We start from the raw sequence: 23353 nt of genomic DNA, 5'->3' as shown, positions 1-23353 counted from the left end.
GCCCGCCGCTGCTAAGCAACCGGCAGACCCCGCCCCCGCGCTTTCCTTCCTATTGGTGAGTTCCGGAGGGGAGGAAAGGGGGCGGGAAAATGGGGCGGGGCAAAGGGGCCGGGTGCCGGGCAGCGATTGGCTGGAGGCGCTGTCGATCGCAGAGGAAGAGGCGGAGGCGCGGCGCGGGCTAGGGCCCTGGGAACAGCCTGGGGGGTTCTGGCGACAGCCGGGCTGGGGGCGGGGAGGTGGGGGCGGGGTGGCGCAGGAGGAAGTGAGCAGGCGGTGGGGGTGCGGGCGGCCGAGGCGCGTGGGGGCGGCACTTTGCGAAGTGGAGAGTCGGGGCGGTCGGGCTTCCTGGGAGGTGCAGGGGTCGCGCGCTCGTGCCGGGAGGCGACGGTCCCTGGCCGCTCGGACGTTGGTCTCGCGGGCTTGGGGAAGGATGGGAGAGGCCGGCGCGCTGCTCTGGGGGTCCGGCCCGGCGCTGTCGTAGGTAAGTCCTCCAGGCGGCGGCGACCCCCAGGCCGGCCCTGCTGGGGATGGAGGGAGGGCCCCGGCCGGGGTAGGCTCGGCGCTAAAATCAAGGAGAGGGGTGGGCCCTTGGCGGAGGAGGGTGGCGGAAGAGGAAGGACTGCGGGGAGCGCTGGAGGACCTGAGGGCTGTGGAGTGGGGGCAGGTACGGGTAGGCAGAAGCTTCTGCAGGGAGGGTTGGGGGGACTTGGGGACCCTCGTAGGGGCGGAAGACCCTTGGTCGCCTGAGTTCTCTTGCGGAGGGAGGGTCTGCGGTGGTGGAGGGGGCGGGGAAACCTGGAGAGGCGAACTTCCTGGACGGCGGATCACGGGGTCAGCTCTGCCTGGGTTTGAAGGAGCTTCCTAGGAGGTTCTGTGGAGGAAGCTGAGCTGGGATGGCACAGTGGGTTCCCAGTGCAGGTCCTTCGGAGAAATATTTACACAAATTAGACTAACATGGAGATATTATTTATTTTATGTTGTAAAACACAAGGTCTGAATATTTCCCTTCTATTAAGCCTGACGGTGTCTGCTAGTATCCCCTCCCTGGACAGTCCTCGTTCATCCCTTCAACAGCGGGGGGCCAAGGAAGACTCGGAGACCCACCAGACAAACAGCAATGGCCTAAGCCAGCCCCAAAGTCACAGCATCCATGACTGAACGGACCTCACGCGCGGGCTTCCAATGGATGCCGAGGAAAGGACTGTGGTTTCCCGGAAGCAGTTGCCTACCCACCCCCGCAACCTTGAATCTTGGTTCTCTGACTTTTCGGCTTAATTTTTTCCCGTGGGCTCGCTCCCTTCTTCGTCCTCACTGCTCTCCAGGTCATAAGGTAGATCCCAGTGGGGGCAATTTCTGGAATTCTCTTCGTTGTGCATGACAGCCAGCTGAGCTGGCTCTAACAGCGAGGACGTTAGTTAGTGGTCCACTTTCCCTTCCTCCGGCCGGCTTGAGTCAGTGCGCACTTCCTTGTGAGCCCATTGATCTGGCAGGGTCTCAGGAGGCTGGGAGGGTAGAGGAACAGCTGCTGTCCCAGAGGGAAGTGAAGGGCTGGGACCAGAAGCATGACAGGTGACAGGTGGGACTGGTCCCTCTGGGAGGAGAGTCAGCCTGCAGACCCCAGAGGGAGGAGAGAGGCCTCCAGAAAACCCCCATGGTCCCCAGCCCTGCTCCCCTCTTTAGAAGGTCCCGCTCCTGACACCCTCTCCTGCCCACGTGGTCACTCATGCTCAGGTAGGAGACCCCTGCAGGGTCCAGCCTGCCTTCCAGGTGGGCTGATGGCTGCTGCCTGCATCCTCCACCCAGCAGCTGGCAGGAGGTCAGCTGGGAGGGAAGCCCTCGGGCGGAAGAGCATTCACGGAGCACCTACCACAGTGATGAAAACAGGGAGCATCATGCCTCCACACAGGGAATGCGCACCCAGGCCGATGGCAGCCCCAGAGCAGGATGTGGGTGGGGCAGCCTTACCTGCCTGGCCTGGAAAACCCAGCTGAGAAAGTCACCGCCCCACCTGATGTCTTCCAGGAGCCACCAGCCTCCAGAGAGGTCTCCAGCACCGGTGTGCCACCCCCTCAGCTGGGAGGAGGTGGTCTGAGCCCCAGGCAGGAGACTGCCCAAGTCCTGTGAGGCCTCTCTCTCCCGTGGAAGCCCCTGCCTGGTGTCTGGGGTGAGGCCCGGCACCAGGGTAAGGACCCAGGGCCGGCGTGAGCGGCTGTGAGAGCTTGCAGCGTGGCTTGTCTTGCCTTTATTTCAGAGGCATTTGGGGCCCTTTGTGAGCGCACCTCGTCCCGCGTCACCTCACCTCTGAGACTGTAGGGGCCCGTGGGGTCTAATGACCCCTGGAGGTTGGCAGCCGGTGCGACTGGGAAGTCATTGGGAAGCCTTGGGGTCTGGCCACCTCCGGGACCAGCAAGAGGAAGCCACTATCCCCATGGGATGGGGAAGCGCTGCCCTTCCCTCCTCCCCCACAGAGAACTAGCAAGAAGGCCAGCGCGGGCAGAGAGCGTTGGCCACCAGCAGCCCAGGTCCTCCGTCTTCGCTGCAGACCAGGCTGTTCTCCCCCTCCATGGGCGTGGAGGGGTGTTGTCTACAATGAGCCACTCATCAAGAGTCCCCGAGAAGCAGGTGGACTGGGATCTGCACACCGCTGGTTTTCCCTGTCACTTCAGATCGTCGGTCCTTGCCTCAGCGGTCCATGCGGCCAGGGAGGTGTGTAGCCGAGTCGCTCTGCAGCAGCCCAGCCCTGAACCAGGGGGTCCACCTGCCCCGGTGTCCACGTGGGCGCTTGCGATGCAGCATGCTGAGCCGGGGTCAGAGACGGGAATCTGACCACCGGGCACTGCCACGGTGACCCCAGGCGGGCACCCTGGGAGGGGAGGCTTGAAGCAGAATGAATGTAGCTCTTCATCAGCTTATTTTTAGTCCCGTTATGTAAGTGGCTTCATCTCAACGTCACATAGGGAGGGGGTCTCAGATTTAATTACAGGATGACAGCCTTTGCTTTTCGAGCAAGCTGTTCCCCTGGCAAAGCAAGCCCGGGGATTTGTGGATTTCTGCTGAACAGAAGTGCCCTTTCTGAGGTGCCTGCCTGGCCAGACCCTGAGCGGTCTCCTCCTCCAGGCCTCTGACCAGCCTAACTTGGCCTGGCGGAGTTTGGCCTTGGAGGAGGCGCCTTGTGGTCACAGGGAGATCGCGTGCCTGGCAAGGGAGCCGCTTCCCCCCACCCCCTCCTGGCAGCCTCCCGAAGAAAAGGATCTGCCCAATCAGAACTCTCTTCCTCTCCCTGGATTAAAGCACTTGTCATCGGTAACTAGAAAGTTCCTGAGCAGGAGAGACCGCAGGCAGGCATGGGGAGCGGGGCTGCGTCTCGCCCTGCTTCAGCCTCTGCTTCCTTCCTCCACGCCAGGTGTTCTGGGCCACCGGCCGCCCAGGGTCACCGGGGAAAATGATCCAAATTGTGTCCACAACACTGTTTCCGGGCTCCCAGCCAGGCCCAGGTTCTTTGTGCCTCCATGTTATCGCCAAGAAAGCAAGGAGGGACCTAGGACCTGGAGCGCACAGGTGGGACGTCACCTCCGCGCCTCTCCACACGTGGCTTTGTCCAGTGTGGAAGGCAGAGCGGAGCTCCTCCCGTGGGTGAGGCCTGCCGGCTGTCCACAGGCGGGCTCGCTGCTGAGAGGGTGCAGAGCTGAGGCCAGGTCACTGCCAGGAGTCGGCGGCTCGCACGCTGGAGGCCTCTTCGGGCCCCACCTGTGCGTGGACACGGGCAAGTACCTGCTGCCGCGCAGCGTGCCGGCAGCAGCCAAGGCGTGGACTGCAGGAAAAACAGCGGAACTGGCCCGGCCCATGGCAGTGAGGCCTCGTGTGTGTCAGCGACGCGAGGGGATGTCTCCACAGAACGCCTAACGGCAGTGGGAGCCACGGCGAGCACACATGGCCTTGGTGTGAAGAAAGGGCACTTCCTCCGTTGTAACCCGACGCCATCACCCCAGTGTAGCCACCGGCTCGCCCCCCACCCGGCATGCCACGGTGCTGTCATGGTTACACAACACCGGGGCCTCTGAGACCATTGCAGCCCAGAGGAGCCTGTGGAGACAGGACATGGGACCCTGGAGTGGAAAGGGACAATAGGCAAAAGCTAAGGACACTGGACTTGAGGGTGGACTTCCGTTGGCAGTAATGGAGAGGCACGGGCACATGGGTTGTAACAAATGCACCACACCGCGTTACCAAAGGGGGATCTGGGTGATGGGCTTGGGTAGCTTTGCAATGGTGTAAATGCAAAACTGCCCTAAAATTGAAGTTAATTAAAAGCAGGGTGCTACCGACTTGGACGCAAGCATCTATTTGGCTTTCGGATCTGAAGGAGAGGTCCTGGCCTCACCTGCATCTGGTCACTGTGGGGTCAGCAGGTGGAGCATTGGCCTGTCCCCCACCCCTGCTCCTGCACCCTGCCCATAGTGAGCCCTGAGGGGCGGGACCGGCTGCCACCAGGTGCACTCCCACCACCCCCTCCCGTCTCCTACTTTTGCCCCCCAACCTGCTCACCCCTGACCTGAACAGGGTTCAAGGGCTCTCCTTTGTGACCAGCATGTCGGCTACCCTGTGCCTTCAGGGACCTGCGCTGGCTCCGCCCACTCACAGGGTGCCTGACTGGGCACCTGAGCGGAACCAAGCCTGGGGAGAGGGATTCCAGGGTTCCCACGTGGGAAGGTGGAGGAGTGGGGGTGAGGGCATGGCCCCTATGGGCCCTTCCTGGCTGTGGACCAGCCTCAGCCCTCTTAGCGAGTAGCCTAGAAAGTTCCAGAACTTCCCTACTAGCCAGGCTGGGAGGGCCCGAGGGGGCTTCCCTAGGCGGGGAGGTGCCAGCCCAGCAGCAGCCCAGTGCCGGGCAAGGGCCCCCTTACATAATCTACGTCACGTGACTTAGGTGCCAGTGGGCGGCAGCGTGGGGGGGCGAGCAGGGGCGCAAACCAGTCTCGGGGGTTCGCTCGGGTGCTCCTCCTCCTGTGAGTACATCTCAGCGTCAGCCCGAGTCTGCCAGCTCAGTCACCCACTCGTGTGAGGAGACAGCCAGTGCAGATGAGGCCTCTGGGGGCACCCCACCTCCACCACCGGCCTCCTCCTGGCCCACCTGAGGCAGGGAGAGCCTGGGCGTTGGGCAGTTGGGCCTGGAGTCCAGAGCTGGACTGGGTGTGCCGGGAGGGGCTCCGGGGTTCAGCTGGGGTGGCGGAGGGGAGCTGCAGGCAACAGGGAATCCCCCCACTTCCAGCACTCACTGGCATGCACCCAAACCCAGTTCATGGAGGGGTCTTCAGTGAGGGGAGCTGGAGGACCGAGGGGTGGGTGCCGAGCACCGTGCGCCCAGCCCGGCCGCCTCCAGCCCTCTAGTCCCCCGCGGTGTGGGTGGTCACGCAGCTTCCCCAGGAACGTGGAGGAGAGAACACTGGGCCTCAGAGAAATAGAATCACTCTTCATCTCCCCTTGAAACGTCGTCTTTGTTTGCTTATCACTCTGGCTCTCAAGCGACTTGAATTGCCTTGGAAGCAGTCAGAGAGAGTTTTGGAGCAGAGAGATCTGTTCTGCGGAATCTGAAATTGGAGGCCACCCTGGCAGCCCAGCCCCGGGTGCTGCCGTGGTCCTTCAGAGCAGGCCGTGCAGGCCCCTGCCTGCCGCCACCAGCTCTCACCGCCGCCGTCACTCCAGACGCGCGAGCCGCCACGCTCACTCGCGCAGATGGTCCTGGCCCAGGGCGGCTGCTTCTAATTTCAGCTGCTGGAGGCTCCACTCTCTCTCTCTTCACTCCATGTTTATTTAAAGCCCTATTTTAAAATGTTGTCTTCAGCCCTGAAATCTGATTTTTTTCTTGCTGCAGATCCTGAAACCCCACTTGGGACGCCCAGCTACCAAAGGGGGTGCTGGGAGGCCACCTCGGGCTGGGTCTGCGCTCACCTTGCAGGGGTGGGGCAGATAGAGGTGGGGTGGGGGCCTCAGTCCCCCAGGGCCCAGTGCTGCCCACCTGAGGCATGACGGGCCCCCACCCTGTCGCCACCCTGGCCCGGGTAGGTCCTGATGTGGGGCCTCTCCTGGTCTAGGTGTGTCCATTGGAGGGGGATGGGGTCCCCATGTCTTGTGTGTTTGCGTGTCTTCCGTTGACAAGCACTAGACCACTCAGCCAGCACATCCTGCCGCCGGCCATTTGCACCTCTGCATGGGTGGTGGGTACTCAGGGACCTGAGGCCCCAGAGCCTTGGACCAGCGCCTGCCTGCCCTCATCCCTTCCTGCAGCTCACCCCAGAATGTGCCAGAGGGCCTAGAGGAAGCTGCACAGGGGCAGTGCAGCCCACTAAGGGGCCAGGCTGGGCGGACCCTGGCTGGAGCTCAGTGTGTCTGTCTGACCCGGGACCCCCTGGAGCAGGTGTCAGGGACCAACAGGGCTGGGCCTTTGGGGCAGCGAAGCTGCAGGGTGGCCCTGCCTTGGGGTGGGGTGGCCTCTGTCCAGCGAGAGCAGGCGGCGGGACTTGTGTTGAGTCCTGATCCTGAGGAGCGGGCGCAGCGCTTTCCTGGCATGTCTGCTCTGAGAGTGATGTGATTCCGAGAGAAGTTATTTTAGTGTCAAGCTTGAAAATACCAGTTGCCCCATCAGGCTCTTTTTCCTCCCAGGAGTTGGAAGACACAGGCATCTTTGTAGAGGTTCGCGGGAAGCACTAGCCGTCCAAAGGAGAAGTGAGCCCATCTGGGGAGGACAGGTCCTCCGAGCGGACCTGACGATGCTGCACCCATCCAGCCCGGCCCCTGCACGCCACCTTCCTGGAGCGCCACCCTGCTGCTGGCAGAGACGGTGCCCGGAGCTCTGGGCCACAGCGCTGCCCTCAGTGGTGGCTTTCCTCGTTTCTTTTTGGCTTGTGGTCCCCACTGGGAAAACCCCAGTGGCCTCAATTCTGCCTCAGAAAAGCAACGCCCGACTCTTCTCACCGGACACTGGCTCCTTGCCTGGAGCTGTGGGCTGGCGGTTTGCATGGGCTGGGCCTGATGGGAGCAGTGAGAGGGAGGACAGGCACCCCGGCCAGCGTCCAGAGCAGCTGAGTTAGGGAGAGGGGGCCACAGGCACAGGTGCATTGGGGTGTATGATTGCTTTGTCCTGTGAGAGAGGTGACCCGGGCACCGGGCTGGCTCAGGCTGGGGTCCACCTCAGAAGCCTCCGCTGCCCCGTGGTGGACAGCCCTGAAAGGTGGTGTGGGCGCGTGGCGGGGACAGAGTGGCCAGGCTGCAGGTGTGGGGGTGGGGGGAGGCAGAGACGGGCAGCAACAGGCTCTGCGTGCCCCTCAGGCAGGCAGGCGGTAGGTGGGTGTACGAGAACTGGTGGGGGTGGGCCTGGATCTGTCCTGAGGCAAAGCCACAGGTGGCCTCTGCGTCTGTCCCTGTCCCAGGCCCCACAAGAGAGGAAAGGTGACCTGTGTGACAGAGGTCTGCCCCCAGCTCCATGCAGATGCAACAGCAGCCTGCAGGGGGCGCATGAGCAGGAAGGAGACATTGCCCCAGCAATGCGGGCTAGGCTGGCTCTGATAGGTGTTTTAAAAGTGCCCAGTGACACCTTCAAAAAAAATTGAGAAAAAATGCACAGAACATAAAACTAACCTCTGGAAGTGTGCAGCAGCCCCGTGCAGCTGAGGGGCATGTAGTAACCAACCGCCACCTCTGTCCAGGCCTGGATGGCCCGCCCCGCCCCACCCCTGGCAGCCCCCGTCTGCGCTGTCCCCACGGACTGGCCCGCTCTGGACGCTTCACGGACCGGGACTGCACACCGCGGACCTTCTGGGTCTGGTCCCCTTCCCTCGACGTCACACCTGTGAGGGCCACCCACCAGCACTCACGCCTTCTCTGGCGGCTTGCGCCCTGTCCTGTTGTCCTATGGGCCGTGGTGGGCTGGCCCCTCCTCGGCGGCGGCCACGGGGTGGTCCCCACCCTTTGGTGATGGGGGTTGGTGCTGCTGTGAACACTCAGGGACCGGTCGTCATGAGAACACCCGTTTGCAGGCCCTCCAGTCCACGCCTGGGCGTGGACGCACTGGGCACGTGGTCAAGGCACTCTGCTACCTGAGGAGCTGCCACCCTGGCTTCCATCGCGGCCGCGTCACAGACACCTGCCAGCAAGGCCCAGGCCTTGTCCACGTCCTCGCCGACATTGTTTGCTGTGCGTTTTCTAACTCCAGCCACTCGTGGCTGTGATGTGGCGCCTCGCCGGCATTTTGTACCGTTTTCAGTTGCAGCTCGCAGTCAGCGTTACACCGGCTTCAGGCGCACAGCATAGCGATGGGACAGCTGCATGACTTACAAAGTGACCCCCGCCCCGATAAGTCTGCCGTCCAGAGTCCTTACAAATCACCGGCTGCCTTCCCCGGGCTGTGCTCACACCCGTGACTTTTTACGGCCACCACCAAGGAAGTGCAGCTGTCCCGTACCTCGTGTCCCTCCTGCTCCCCCACCCACCCCCAGTGGCAGCCCTTGGAGGTGTGAGTCAGCTGCAGTGTTGGTGACCGTGGCCAAGAATGGAAGCGACCTAGGTGCCCCCCGACGGGCGAGTGGACGAAGAGGCTGTGGCATGTTGATGCGATGGAACACTGCTCGGCCATAAAAGAAGGGACTCTCGCCATCGGTGACAGTGTGCGTGGACCTAGAGAGTACCCTGCTGCGTGAGCCGCGTCAGCCAGGAAGACGCACACCGCATGCCTGCTGGGACTCGCACCTGGAACCTAAAAGACCCCGACAATGATCAACGGTCTCGATTTGTGTTTCCCGAGCACCAGGGACACCAAGCACCTCTCCAAGTGTGTGGCACCCGTTTTCCTGACCGACTTCTCTAGAATTTCAGTTCCCTCATTTCAGAGCTCTGTCAGGAAGTGGCCTGAGAGCCGTGCGGCCTGGAGGATTCTCCCACCCACCACCCGGCTCCCCGCTGCACAAGGTTCCCAGACCCAGTTCGGCGCCCTCTGCAGCCCAGGCCGAGGTCCAGCAGCAACAGGGCCCACACTGCGTGTCTCCAGGTCCAGCCCTTCCTGCCTGTAACGGCAGCCCCGTGGTCTGAGGAGGGCGGCGTGTGGGACCAAGGGCTCCTGGGCTGATGCCCCACGGCCCTGCCCTGCCCAGGGCTTCAGCAAAGAGACAGGGCAGGTGCCCTCGACATGCGGGGTGAATGGAGAACCTGCTGCCTGCAGACACTTTGGGTGGAAGCCCAGACCAGCTCTGGCCCTGGCAGAAGGACTGTGTGGCCAGCCAGCTGGTGGCCAGGAGCCAGGGAGCCTGGCTCAGCAACCTGCCTGAGCGTCCGACCACCAGCCCGCAAGACAGGTGGGGTGGGACACCATGCTGGGGCCGGGCCTCAGGAAGGGCTTTCCCAAGGCCCCTGGCTTGGAGGGGGCAGGGCTGACGCTGTCACCACTGCCTCCTCCCATCACCTCCACCACCCGCCCCCCAGCTCTTCCTGCCCCCCAGGCTCCTGTGAGGCCCAGGCCCCCCTCTCCTGTGTTCTGACGCCCACAGTGGTGACCACTGGTATGCAGACCCCTCTTCCAAGTCCGCCCTCCATAGAGTCCCCAGGACCCCACCCATGGGTACGTGTTGGGTTCCTGCAAGATGGTTCTAAACTCTGGAAGCTTCTGGGGGCCTTCTCTCCTCTCCGGAGCCCAGTCCCAACCCCCTAAGGCTGCTGGTCAAGGCAGCCCGTGCCCGAAGCCCGCGCCCCCCCCGCCCCCCCGCTGGGGCAGCTGGCACCCGAAGGCCCTAAATGAAACCCATCCACAAGGCACATGCTGCCTTGCAGCCCGAGCTCGTGGTGAGCGGCGCACAGTCGTTCCAATCGCCGGCCGTCCCGTTCCCGCCCCCCCCCACACCGGCTTCCACCTCAATGCCCAGCAGTTTAGTCGTGGTTCATCCAGGCCTGGTTTGCTTTAATTTATCCTGTTCGGGGATCACTGAGCTCCTTGAATCTTAAATTGATGTCTTTTACCAAACTCGGGATATTTTCAGCTGTTATTTCTTCAGACTTTTCCCTCCTGCTTTCATCTCCCGCCCCCCCGCCCCCGGGGCTGCCATGCCACAGGCCAGGCCCCGGGCAGCCGTCCTGCAGACCCCGGGGCTCCAAGCTGGCAGAGTGCTGCGGATGGTCACGGGGTCCCGAGTTGGCCCCAGTCACCACCTGCTCCTGGGCCTGCGAGCCATTCCTTCCTTCTTCACGTGTCTGGGACCACACTGTCCTCTTCCGGAACTCCCACCTTGCTCTTTCGTGCGGTGCCTGGGCCTGAGCCGAGAGGTGGGACTTCCCACTTGTTCCCAGTGTTTCGACCTCCACCTGTGTAACGTTCTTCCGACGACTGCTTCAGAGGGGGTCTCGTGACCCCCGCCTGGGCAGTCCAGCTGCTGGCACCTGCTGCTCCTCTTCCCCCTGGAAGCTGGCCACAGCGCCGTGGCTCTCGCACGTCGAGGGATGTGGGGCCGTCAATTCGATGCTGAGGCTGCAGGGTGTGTGGACTGGCTGCTGCGACCCTCCGTGAGCTGCCCGCCGCCCCGGTTAGCTCCGGCCTCCAGTTCTGCTCGCCTCCGGTGGCCGGTGGTTCCAGTCGCTGTTCAGTGTCACCGTCTCCTCTGTTGCTCGGGGTCTGTCCTGCGCATGTGTGTCTCGGGGGCGACTCAGGCCTGTGCTGTCCCTACAGAGCATGGGTCCCTCTCTCCAGCTCTCTCTGGGCAGGGGCCTTTCAGAGTTCCTCTTGCCAGGAACACAGGGTCCGGTCAGAGTCCCAGCTCTGCGCTTCGGAGCAGTCCTCGGGGAAGAGACGGTGATGTGGGCTGTTGCCCCGCCTCACCCCAGCCCCTGCCCTGGCTCACGGTGCGGAGTCCTCGCAGCTGCCCTTTGTCACCCGAGTTTCAGCTGCAATGGTGACCTTGGTGCTGACAGGCTGTGCCAACGCATGGCAGGAGACCCTCCACGTGTCCTCTGAAGCAGGACAGGCCACCCGGGGGTGATGCAGTCCACCCCAAACAGTGCTGCAGACGCCCGTGCTCTGATGGAGGACCCGCTACCCCCAGCGTCCGGGGCACGCCCCTTGGAGCCTGCCCACCCCCCTCTGCACGCTGGCATACCCAGAGGCCAGGACTGTGACTGGGCCCACCCTGGCTGCCTCACCCATGCAGGCCTGGGCAGTGACCCTGCGGGTCCCCGGAGCCTCTCCGTGGGGGAGCAGGGGGGCCCCTCAAGTCGAGTCCCCTGTGCGGGTGGATGTGGCCTCACGGCCGCCTTCACTGGACGGGTAGGTTTCTGTGTCGTTTCTGAACAAATGCTTCCTAAGAAACAAGTGGAGCAGGCGAGGCCATGGGGGCAGGACAGTAATAAGACAACCCCGTACTTCAGAACACGGTTTTAACACAGCACGCAAACATGCTGGGACCAACAGCACCCAGAGAGAGACACGGCCCCACCCCCAGCCGTCACGGGGGGGCCCGTCCGGTCCACAGTCCACCAGCCCAGCCAGTGATCCCCGGAGACCCGGGGGCCTTCGATCCCTTCCCATGGTTTGGGGTTTCTGTCACAGAAGCGGATCGGCACCCAGGAAGCTGGGACACCACTGTGGACGGTCCCATGGGTCTCGGCCCCTCCCTTGGACTTTCCGATTTCTTACGCAGGCGATTCTGACATAATTCCAGCATCTTCCACTGACTCGGGCAGCGCTGTAAATAAAAGCCCGGGGGCATCCCTGCCTCCTGGTGGGAAGATTTCTCACTGATGAGCCCCAGTGGGCCCGCAGCTTGCGGCAGCCAGAGACCCCAGGGTTTTTTAAACACAGTGCTGCCCAGAGGAGTTCTTGGAACCCACACCCGGCCCTGGGACCTCCCACGCATTCCACGAGTGCCTCGTCTGTGGGTCCTGGCTGCGCCCTCCCTCGTTTTCAGTGCGGTGCTGAGGTTCTTTCTGTGCAGACTCCCCCCCAGCTTCAACTCGAGACCCAAGTGCTCGGCCTCCCTCAGCGGCACTGCAAAGCCGCACCAGCCTGCTGCTGTCGCTCACACTCACGTTTTGGAAGGCAGACCAGTGCTGCGGCCTGGAGACGGGCCGAGCCAGGCAGCGCCTGGTCTGTCCCCCCACCCTGCTCTGCCTAGCCCAGAAACCGGAGAAAGGGGAAGGGGGGTGGGGAGGAAGGGGAGGATTTTGCCTGAAACGCTGTGTGGACTTTGTCCTTCCTGTTTGCATTATTCTGGGGCTGGGAGTGGAACAGAAACAACGGAAGAGAAGGCGCCCACTGTGATTCCGCACTGTGCTGGGGGCTCTGGCCCGGACGAGGCGGCAGACAAGGAGCCAGAGCGAGTGCACAGGGTGTGATGCCGAACGTGCAGAAGCCTCGAACGCCCCAGTTCGTCAGGGCTGCGGGATGCAGAACTAACATGCGGAGCCCACTGTGCTTCTCTGCACCGCCATCTCTAACCCGCAGCCTGCCGCAGCCAGAGGCCCCCGTGTGATGCATAAGGACACAGCACCCTCGCGATGGGTGATCAGAAGTCAAAACTAAAAAAATTCCATTAAAATAGAGTCAAAAGAACAAAATCCTTAGTGATAAATTTAGCAAGAGAAGTACAAACCACATGCTCTGAAATCCCATAACTTCGCTGAAGGACATTAAAGGGCCCTGAACAAGCACCTCGGGGCCCGGACTAAGTGGTGCCGACTCGGCACGGTCCCCAGACTGACCCGCGGCCCAGCGCACCCCTCTCAGAGTCTCTCTGGGCTTCTTCCGGAAACTGACAGGCTGACCCTGAGACTCACAGGGAAATCCAGGGGACTCAGAGCAGCCAAAACAACCTTGAAAAAGCACACGCAGAACTCACACTTCCTGATTTCAAAGCTTCCCACGCAGCTGCGATCGGGACACAAGGACAGACGTTGTGATGAACAGGACGGGTCCAGTCGGAAGTGAGCTCCCGCCCGCGCTGCCGGCGGCCTGCTTTCCAACAAGGTGCCCAGGGTGCAGCGGGGGAAACAACTGTCCCTTCAACACACAGCGCCAGGATAACCGGGTGTCACATGCACAAGAACGGTGCTGCACCCCGAGGCCCTGGCGTGGCCCAAACTAACGTGAACGGGACCAAAGACCCACTGTCAGAGCTCAAGTTATACAACTTTTCAAGGAAAACAGATAAATCTTTACGACCTCAGATTAGGCGATGATTTCTTAGAAATGATGGCCAAGGCACAAGCAACAGAAGAAATAGACTGGACTTTTTCAAAATTAAAAATGCTCGTTCTGCAAAGGATACTATCAAAAAGTGAAAAGACCACAGACTGGGAAGAAGCTTTTGCAAATCCTACACCTGATTACAGAGTCCAGTATCCAGAATATGTGAAGAGCTCTTAAAACACAGTAACAAAGTGACAACTAACCCAATTTAAAGCTGGGCAAAGGGGCCGAACATGCTGGCCGGGCTGTGGGCCGTGTGGGGCCTCACAGGCAGCTGGCGGCAAGGTCACGTGGTGCAGCTGCCTGGACAACAGTCTGGCCGCAGCTCAGCCAGCCAGATGTCACACCTCCATGTCACACCTCCACGTCACACCTCCACTCGCCCCTGAGTCCACCCCAGGCTCACGCCCGGGAGCAAGGAAGACCCACCCACACAGATGGCTTGGGATGTTCACAGAAGCACCCTTCCTGATTGGCAAAGAGGGAACAACTCCAGTGTCCATGGGGACTGGCGGTAGAGAAAACATGGCCCCTGGTGCTATGGACCGAACTCAGCCGCAGAACCTAGCGGAGTGCCCACACTCACACGACACGGGGGCCTCTGACACAGCACGTGAGCAGAGGCCAGGCACAGAAGACGCTGCGAGTCCACGTCGAGTGCACAACAGGCCGACCCAGAGCAGGAAGCAGGGCAGGGGGAGGGGAGGCATGGCTTCCCCAGGGTGAGGGGACTGCCCCGTGGACTGAGCAGAGGGTGGCACGGCCTGTGACTCATGGATGGAGCCGAGCTGTAGGGCAAGGGACTGTGTCTCAGGGACGCTGTAGGAAAGGGAAGCCGTCGTGCCCCTGGATGCCCCCAGCATGGCGTCCAAGAGCTCTGCTCTTACCACGTTCATTCCAGAGCCTGTTTCCTCAGTGAGCCTCCCCCCAAAAGCCAGATCAGAGGGCAGCGTCGCTCATGCCCTGGAACCGCTGCGCCAGATGAGCTCCCACTTCCCACTGGGACTGGCTGGACAGACCGTGCTCTCAGACCCACGGGGACAAGATCGCAGGCAGTGAGAGGGGCCAGAGAACCCGAGGTCCCCTGGGTGCGGTCTCACCCGTGTGCGGACGCCAGAGACAGGCCGGGTTGCCTGTGTGCATGTTAAGGAAAGACAAGGGTGGCGGGAGGGGGACACGTTCCTAGGAAGAGGTCTGGCGTGTTCCCACATCCTCACCAAGATCCCCAGGCACAGGGCTGGAAGGACCTGGGCTCACCCAAGGGCCAGGGCTGGGCCAAGTCACGCAGCTGTCCTTGGCCAAGGGGTGCAGGTTCCACTGGGGAGGCCCCCAGCCAGGTGTGGCTGTGAGGCCAGCCTCCCCCAGGGCGCACCCCTGACCCACTGCCCTCACACCATGCAGCCCCCTCCCGAGTTTGGGGTGCGACTAGCAACGCAGCCCAAGGGGCTGCTCCTGCAAAGGGGGAGCCAGCTCCATCAGAAGCCCTGGGGCCAGCGTGGCAGCTGCCCGATGTCACCAAGATGTCTCTGCAGGTGGGGTGGGGTCAGCAGGAGACCCCACAGGGTGGCGGTGACGGGTGGTGAGGTCAGGGCTTAGGGACGTTGTCCCCAGCACTGCGCCCCCCCCCCCCCCCCCCCGCCCATCCACGCCAGGCATCTCCCTGCCCCACACCGTGCTAAGCGCCTTCCCATCCTGTCTGGGGTGCACCCTCCGCCTACCCTTTCAGGGTCCCAGGCCTATGTCTGAGGGCCCCCATGGGTCCCTCTTTGAGCCTCTCCTGCCCTGGGGCGTGGGTGCTCTCCAGCCCCCAGGACACAAGCTCTGCAGTGAATTCTGACCTGCAATGGTCCGCAGTCCCGGCCCCAGGAGAAGGGAGCAGGGTAGGCTCGCCAGCTGCTGTTGGGGGACAGGGTGCAGGCTCACGAGCCTCAACCTGGCAGAGGGGACTCTCTCTCTCTCTCTCACACACACACACACACACACACACGGCTGGCGAACCAGGTGCCATCCAAGGCCAGAGCCTGTAAGTCAGTGGGAGGTCCCCTGGGTGTCAGGGCAAGCCTCCCTAGGTAGGGGGTGAACTTGTAGACGGAAGGCTGGGTGAGGGATGCCAGCTTGGATCTCCCTCCTCTCAGGTGGTTGGGGTGCCCCCCCCCCACAGCCCCCCAGGTGGAACTACCATTCCCTGGAGGACGGGCCTCAGAGGACAGCCCTGAGCTCCAGGGTCCTGGGGAGACAGAAGGAAAAGACAGGGGCCTGCACTACTGGTGCGGGTCCGGAGTAGCTGGCCCATGGTCTGTGCTTCCCCCAAATCAGGTCCTATATCCCCTCCACAACCTCCCTGAGCCCAGAAGTGGGGCTGCAATGGAGGGTCACCAGGCCAGCTCCTTCTTTTAGGTGAGAAGTGCCCTCTGGTGTCCTGGGTACAGATGGCAGCATGTCACCTAAAACAGGAGCAAGAGGGCCCAGCAGCCAGACTGGCACCATTGAGGGCGGCTTCTGCCAAATCGAGTCCCCTGCTGGCAGAGGTGTGTACTGCACCTGCCCAGGATCCCTTCCCACACAGCAGGTCCCCAACCCCTGAAAACCTGGGTGTCCGGCTCCCGACCGGGAACCCCAGCCCTGGCGCGTCCACAGGGGCCCCCTTAGGTGGGATGCCCCTTCTCTCCTCGCTCACTGTGGCAACTGGCTCCCACCCTGGGAATCATGAGTCCTCACCAGGAGGGTGAGGCCACCAGCCATGGGGGCCGCATGGAACCTCCTGACTGCAGAGGCTGCCGGGTCAGTCCCGCAGGAGGTAGAGCCAGCCCCTGGCCCCGCTGTGGGGCCGCCCAGACAGGTGCCTCCAAGGCAGTTCCCGTGAGGGCCCCGGGGCACCTGGGGGTACCTGCGTCCCACCCTGGCTCTCCCGGACCCCAGTGCATGAGGCGGCAGTGCGGGACCAACTTTAATGGGGTGACCTGTTTGGGGGGCTGGGCAGGTCTCCTCTCTGTCCCTGCTGGGAGTGACACCCCAGTGACATGAATTCCAGAACGGACTGTGAACCAGGAACGTGACTTCCACCCCCTCAAGCCTGTCCTTGGCGGCTGATGCGCAGAGCTGGCAGGTTGGTAGGTCCTGGGTGCCTGAAGGTTCCAAGCTCCAGCTAGAGTCCCATGGACACGTGGGTCCTGCTGGCACCTCCGGGAACCCCAGCAGGACCCGCCAGTGACAAGGGGTGGGCAGGGCTCCTGGTGTCCAGCCAGCAGGGATGCGCCCCTTCTGCCCACCCCCCAAATGCAGACAGAAGCATGGAGAGGCCTCCACCTCCGGATCCTCGTGGCAACTGGGCATGTCGGGGAGCCGAAATGCCCGCCAAGGAACAGGAGCAGCAGAAAGTGAGAGGGGGGGCGGAGCTCGATCTGACGGGGCTTCCAGCAGGAGAGAGCGGCCTGCAGCACGTTGCAGGGCCAGGGCCAGGGCGTGTGACCAGCACCAGGTGTGACGGGCCGGCTGTGGCCCTGTGGGAGCCACAGCCTCAGGAGCTGCCTCAGGCCAAAGGGACTGAATGGGCCGTGGAGCCCCCGACCTGGGGAAGGCTCCCTGGAGTCAGCCTGGCCACAAGCCCTGCGTGCACCGCACCATCAGCACCGGCAGCCCAGCCCGGCACTGGCCTCCTGGGGGCCTGGTCAGGGCTGGCCATGCACCCAAACTCTCAGTGGCCCCGGTCCCTGGGGAGTCCCTGCCAGTCCCACTTGAGGAGGCCGAGTTAGGAGGCTGCCACCAGGTCCACCTGCCTGGGCCTGGCCTTGGCAGGGACTTTCTCTGCAGAGGGAACAAAGAGACATTTGTCATGTACAGAACACATCCCAGGTGGAAACTTCCAGAGGAGGACAAGAGGCGGCAAGGAGCCAGGCCCCAGGGCTTTGAGCTCTGGAAGAGCCTGAGCAGCTGTCCTAGGGAGAGCGAGTCACAGACGGGCCGGGTGGGGCCGGCACTCACACGGGACAGCGGGCAGGGGCCAGCTGGCCCCACAGCCTGGGGAGGCAGCGAAGGGGCGGAAAGGAACCAGAACCACAACAGACGCTTCAGGACCCGGGGGGGCCTCCGAACACCTGTTAGGTGAGGCCACCGGATGGTCATCCTAGGCCGGGACCTGCAAAGACGCTGGCCCAAGAGTCTGCGTGGCCGACCCGGCTTTTTCTGGGCTCCCACCTACAGGCCACACCTCTCCCAACGGAGGCCAACTCTTCTGAAGTTACCCACCCCAGGGTGGGGCTCGGTGCTCCCCTCCCCTCGCCCCGAGCTGGCCAGCAGCTCACCCACTGTGCCAGGGCGTGGGCAGGACCCTGAGGCCAGGGTGTTTGCTTTGTTCTAGAACTTGCTGTTTCCCAGAGAACAGAACGGGGAGTACCTGGGTTCTTTTCGGGAAGGGGCTCTGAAGGGACATCTGGGAGCTCGATTGGTTCCTGCAAGAGACAGAAGGAAGGGCCATGAGACACGACCCAGAGGTCTGCCCCCATGCCCTCGGAGGGGAAGGGTCCCATCTGCTTGGCTAGATTCAGAAAGCTTGAGAATCCACGCCCCTCCCTCAAGCCCTGAGGGGCCCTGCTCCAGCCTCCGGCAGTGCAGAGACAAGTAAAGGGTGGCCTCCCAACACTGGGTCCCCAAGGGACTTCCGGACATGCCGGTCCAGAATCTGGGCCATGCGGGGCCTCAGGTGCCTGGGTGTGCTGTGTGGTGGGGCTGGCTGTCCTATGAGTGCCAGAAGGCCCCTCGTTGGGGGGAGAAACCAACAAGCAGGTGCACACGGACACCCCAGGGTGAGCAGTGGCACTGAAATCTGCCCCCCCAGCCAGCCTGCGGGATGGGTGCGAGGTGGGTGGCGCAGGCTGGGCACACAGCGAGGGCAGCAGCCCAGAGATGGAGCCACCCACAACAGAGCACACACAGACTGCAGGGCCTGGGTGCGCCAGCCCAGCCTGCCGAGGCCCAAGGGGCCGACACATGCCGGCCTGCGCACCACAGAGTGGCTGGTCACTCGGGGAAAGAAACCACCAGGTCAAAGCCACATTCCTGTCCACTGGGGAGGACGGGGCCGAGGGTCAGCAGAGGAGGCACTCCGCCATGATGCGTAGGGGCACCGGACGGGCTCCCCGCCTGGGTGGCCAGGCTCAGCCCCGGGGGTCACACCACCTGAGTGATTGCGTTCAGCTCCTCCAAGATAGCGTCTTCATCCTCTTGAGTGAAGCTCCCTGCCAGGAGCTCATCTATTTGCTGTGAAAGGAGGGGCTGAGGTGAAGAGTGTGGCTGGGCCGGGGGGCGGGGGAACGTAGCCCCCCGTGGAGGAGGGAGGCAGCCCTTGACTCAAGCCCCTTCATGTAGGAAGAGGGGGCCACCACGGGGCAGGGGCAGGCGTGACCCTCCAGTGTGGCCCATGGGCATCCACCAAGACAGCACCCGCCCCCGCTTGCTGGTGAAAGGTGGGCCCCAAAGACAGGGGGACGCCTACCCTCTGGTACTCTACAGCCTCCTGGGTCTCGTCTAGGATCCGCTCCGCTTCCTCTAAGGACATCACCTGAACAGGACCGGTGGGAAGTTCCTGAGTCCCGTCCTTAAGGCCTCCTAAGAGCCCCAGCATGAGGGCCACCTGGCTGCCAGGGCACACGGCCTCGCCTGGACTCTCGTCCCAGTGAAGCCAGGCTGGCAGGACAGGACCCATCGCTGGCCACTTCCATCCCAGGCAGCACTGGGCCACAGAAGCCCAAAGCTGTCAACTGGCCTTTCCCGAAGCCTTGACTGGCCTTCCTGGCCAGACCTTCTGGCCACAAACCTACCCTAGTGGTTCCAGATAAGAGCAAGTGAGAAGCAGAAACCATTTTCTCTGGGTAAGTGACCCGATTTCTCTTGGGCAAGTTCAAAGCAGCCCCTTTGCTAGACGGGCAGGTACCTGCCGCACTCCCCACTCAGCAGAGCAGTAGAGCGGGGGCTCTTGGGCCAACCCTGCTCCCACCCCCACCCCCACCCAGGGTGGAAGGTCAGGGCTCCGGCACAGCCTCTCTGGCCCTTGCCCTCCTTTTACCAGCCACCTCCAAGCTGCTTCTAAGATGAGGCTGTGTTCACCTGCTCCAGGAAGCCCCCCAGAATGGCTCGCCGCACCCTCCCCACCAGAACCAGACTTCCCCTCTGGTCTATCTGTGGACCCAAGTCACAGGTTTCGCTCGTCACGCTGTTTTCAGGCCAACACCTGAGTCCGCCTGTCCTGCCAGCCTGTCGCCCTCTTTACGCAGTGACGGGCCTTCCCACCTTCTGGACGACACAAACGCCGCACCCCAGCCCCCGAAGACCCACCTGGTGCATCCTGTTCAGACACTCGTTCCCCAGCCGCAGCCCCTCCAGCACCTTTGTCTCGATCTGGGCGAACTCGATGCTCTGGACCTGGGGGGACACCAGCCCGGGCCTGCCGGTCAGGGCTGCTGTGGCTTCTTCTGGTCCCACACCTCCCTCCTGCTCTCTGCACCACGGCTGGGAGGGCTCAGGAGGGGCCCCCGACTGCTCACAAGCAGCTCTATTTAGCGCCTAATGCCAAGGATGCTCCAGGAGCCCCCTGAAGACCCCTGACACCTCCAGTCACTAGGGTAGACCCCTGGCCCACCTGGGCCGCCCAGAAGCAGCCCAGTCCCCAACCGCCTTCCTGCAAGAGCCCGCCTGCCCCCACCTCTGGAGACCATCAGCTTCCAGTCACCAACCCTCCTCCCCTCTAGGCCGCCCATTCCCGGACTGAGGGCTGAGGAGTTGGAGGAAGGGAAGGTCTGTTTCACTGCCCGAGGGGCTCCCCTCGGCCTACCATGGTCTCCAAGCTGGTGATCTGGTTCTCTGCCTTGTCTAGCAGCTGCTCCCGGTACCGCTTCTTCTTGAGCAGCAGCTTGGCCCGCCTGCAGAGGGAACACGCAGTGACCCAGGGCCGCCCCAGCCCCTGCAGCCCCTCCGGCCCAGCCGCGCCACCCGCGCACTCACTCCTTCTTGCCGTCCCGCAGGAGCTGCCGGGCGATGCCCCGCTCGCGCTCCAGCTGCTGCGCGACCCTCTTCTGGTGCTGCTTCAGCTTGTCCCGCTGCTGCTTCAGTTGCTGCGAGAGCAGGCGCTGCATTAACGCCGGCTGGCGCTGTGCCCAACCCTCACCGGGCTGCCCAAGCTGCTGCCACCGGAAGCGCACCCTCTGCCCCCTGAGGGGCACGGGGCCATGTCCAGAAACATTCCTGGCTGTCCAAACTGGGAGGTGGCCCAGGCACCAAATGGGGAGGCGAGCGGTGCTGCTCAGCAGCCGGCAGTGCCCAGGGTGGCCCCCACCGGAGCCAGCCAGCCGCGTCGACGGTGCTGCGCTGACAGCCACCACCGCATGTCACTCGGTGCCGTCTGCGAGGAGGGTGGGTGCTCTGGAGCCAGGTCAGGGGAGCTGCAGGGCCTTTCGACTCAGTCACCCTCCTGCCCTAGCAGCGGCCTGTGCTCCGTCCCACTCCTCTGGGCCCCAGCCACTTTCCCGTCGTGGACTTAGCGTCCAGCTCTTGTCTCCTAGCACATCTGCGTGGGCCCCCCCTGTGCATTTGCGGGGGGTCATCTCGCGACCCTGGTGAGCACCTCAGACCTTCTTGCTGTCCTGCAAAGGATGCACGGTCCTCCCTGCATTTGGATCGGCCCCTCCCCGCCTTGGGCACTCATGTTTCTCCTGGAGCCAGCGCGGCAGGAACACTGGGAAAAGCACCTGCAGATGGGGGCACCCCGCCCCGACAGGGCTCTCTCTCACGTGGGTCACCCTCAGCATCAGTCAGTCGCGGGGGGGGGGGGGATGCACGTCTGTAAGACTCATCACAGTGAGGGGTGATCCCTGGTGGAGAAGCCCTCGGCTCTGCCTGGAGCGGGGGAGCTCCCTCTAACCAGCACCCTCAGTGTCTGCCCCAGCACACGGCCTGCAGTCAGGCCCGGGACTTGCTCCAACAGAGGCACCCAGTCTTCCCAGCCCCGGCTGCCTCTCCTCCCCAGAATGGGGGCACCCACCCCTGCGCCCGGGGGCCACTATCCAGGCTGGCAGTGCAGCCAAAGGGGACTCAGCAGAGGGCACAAGCACGGGGGAGGCACGGGGCCTTGAACCCTAGAAAGGCCTCAGGCAGTAATTTCTGAACTGATCGAATTGTCCCTACTGGGACACCAGCAAGGTGGATGCTTGGCAAGCGAAATGTCTCCTTGCGGAGAAACCCAAGGGCAGGTCCTTAAAGAAAAAGGCCTCGGGGGGCTCCCGGCTCTGCCAGAGGCCTGGTCAGCCCGGGAGCAAAGGGTGGAGGGCAAAGGGTGAAGGTGGGCACACCTGCAGGCTGCGCGGGGCGGGGTCCTGCTGTCCTTCAGGACGGGGCGGCCACTGGAGTGCTGAGCGCCCCCACCCCTCCCATCACGCGCCCGACGCTGTGCGGGTTTCTCTGCTGACAACCGCGTCCCCGGCTGCTGCTGCTTCTGAGCAATTTCATTGAAGGGCCTTTCATAACTTGACAGTTTCAGAGACCAAAGTAAAAACCCAACTGTTATCTGAGTTCATTTACCTTTTAGTAAACTTGGTCGCAAAGCATTTAGAACAGAAAGCAAAAGTAAAGGGAAACTGTGCTCTCACTTTGGACTGTCTTCTTCCCGACACGTTTTTCTCGTAACGGAAACGGATGATTCTCGACACAGCATTTCACAGAAAGCAACATAGGGCTCTTTCCCCACAAACTAACTTGTACCCGGGAGCGCCCTGGAAGTCGGGGCCGCAGCATCATCACCATAGCAACGGGCGGCCTGGCCTCGCCCCGGAAACGACGGTCGGGGCGGTGACAGACCGGCGCCTTAGGGACAGAACTGGCCTCCGCACACTGAGCGAGGGTGGCCAGGGCGGACGTGAGCCCGTCCTGAGCCCAGTGGCACTCCGGCCGGTCACGGGCTGGCCCCGTTTTCTCTAAATCCCCAGCTCCCGTGCAGAGAGAGGGCGTCACGGACGGCCCCGCGCCCCGCGGCCTCGCCCCCGAGCCAGCAGCGCGCGTGGGTGCGGACTCGGGCCGTGTCTCCGGGCTGGCTCCGCGGGGCCCGCGTTGGGAAGCCCTCCCGCGAGCGTGGGCTCGTACGCAGACAAAGCGCGACCAAGAAACCGAGGGACATTTCCCACCGGCCCCGGACCGGACGCGGCGCCGGGCCGCAGACGGGCATCTCACCAGGATGGCCTTGTCCTGCTCGGTGACGCGGCTCTGCTTCTTGCGACCAAACAGGTTGCCCATGGCGCCTGGCTCGCGCCCCCCGCACCCCCCACGCCCCACGCCCCCGGCGCCCCCCGCCCGCCGCCGGTCGAACCCCGTCGCGCCGTCGCCCCACAGACTCCGTCGGCAGCCCCGCCCCCTACGGCGGCCGCGCGGGGCCGGGCGCCGCTGAACGCGAACGGCCCGCAGCCTCGGCGTCGGCCAGCGACACAGCGCCCCCTGGGGCCGGCACGGAGAAGTGGCGCCAGGAACTGCTGTAGGGCCTGCGAGGCTGCAGGTAGTGGGCGCCACGGGAGCTTCCAGGTTCCTACCGCGCAATCGGACTGAGTCCCAATCGACTTAGGTGGGATCCTTGCAAGTGAACCGGGCGCACGGCGTGGCTTCGAGCCCAGGGCACGAAAGGCCACACGGCTAGTGTCTTGGGTGCTCAGCCATCAGGTAAGAGGACCCAGTCTTCCCAGAGAGGCCCTGTCCTCCCTGTGGCTGTGCCTCGGCCCCCTATTCGCCGGGCCACCGGCTCACGTCGCGGGCACCAGAAAGGCACCACGTGTGCTGACTCTGCCTAGACTTCAGGTTAGTGAGCGCTATAGCAGGTGGAGGACTGTCCCAGTGCGGGAGATGACCCAGCAGTGGTTTAGGCACCTGGGGGAGGTGTGGGGCAGGGGCTGCAGGGCTGACAGCTAGAACCCACCACAGGGGACCCCTGCCCTCCGCTCACTGGACACTGGGCAACAGGTTATGACTGTCCATCTTCTTCGGTTCTGGGGACACGTGGCCACTGCCCCAGACCCCTTGGTACCCTCCACTGATCTCTGGGCGTGTCCCTCCCAGTACGCAGGATGAATCTGGGGCCCAGTTTTGGTGGCAGCGGCTCTACCG

At 63.3% G+C, this 23353-nt stretch overlaps 1 protein-coding gene across 2 annotated transcripts; it reads right to left on the bottom strand.

Moving 5' to 3' along the window:
• Positions 1–16134: 16134 nt before the first annotated feature.
• On the bottom strand, positions 16135–22531 carry CHMP6 (charged multivesicular body protein 6). 2 transcript variants are annotated; one of them, XM_053911951.2, is made up of 8 exons: positions 20842–21033; positions 20216–20325; positions 20046–20133; positions 19550–19636; positions 18711–18776; positions 18395–18475; positions 17613–17667; positions 16135–17023 (listed from the first exon to the last, which is right to left on the bottom strand). In XM_053911951.2, the coding sequence occupies exons 1-8, from the start codon at positions 21016–21018 to the stop codon at positions 16968–16970; spliced, it is 720 nt and encodes a 239-aa protein (XP_053767926.1). In that variant the 5' UTR covers positions 21019–21033; the 3' UTR covers positions 16135–16967. The 2 variants fall into 2 exon arrangements, with proteins under 2 accessions (XP_053767926.1, XP_024409690.1); XM_024553922.4 differs by lacking the exon at positions 20842–21033 and adding an exon at positions 22433–22531 and having other exon boundaries at positions 16136–17023.
• Between the last annotated feature and the right edge of the window lie 822 nt (positions 22532–23353).

The sequence above is a fragment of the Desmodus rotundus genome, chromosome 9 (assembly GCF_022682495.2).
Source record: "Desmodus rotundus isolate HL8 chromosome 9, HLdesRot8A.1, whole genome shotgun sequence".
Lineage (NCBI taxonomy): Eukaryota > Metazoa > Chordata > Mammalia > Chiroptera > Phyllostomidae > Desmodus > Desmodus rotundus.
Note: the sequence above shows the minus strand (reverse complement) of the source record. Positions and strands in the feature narration are given on the sequence as shown.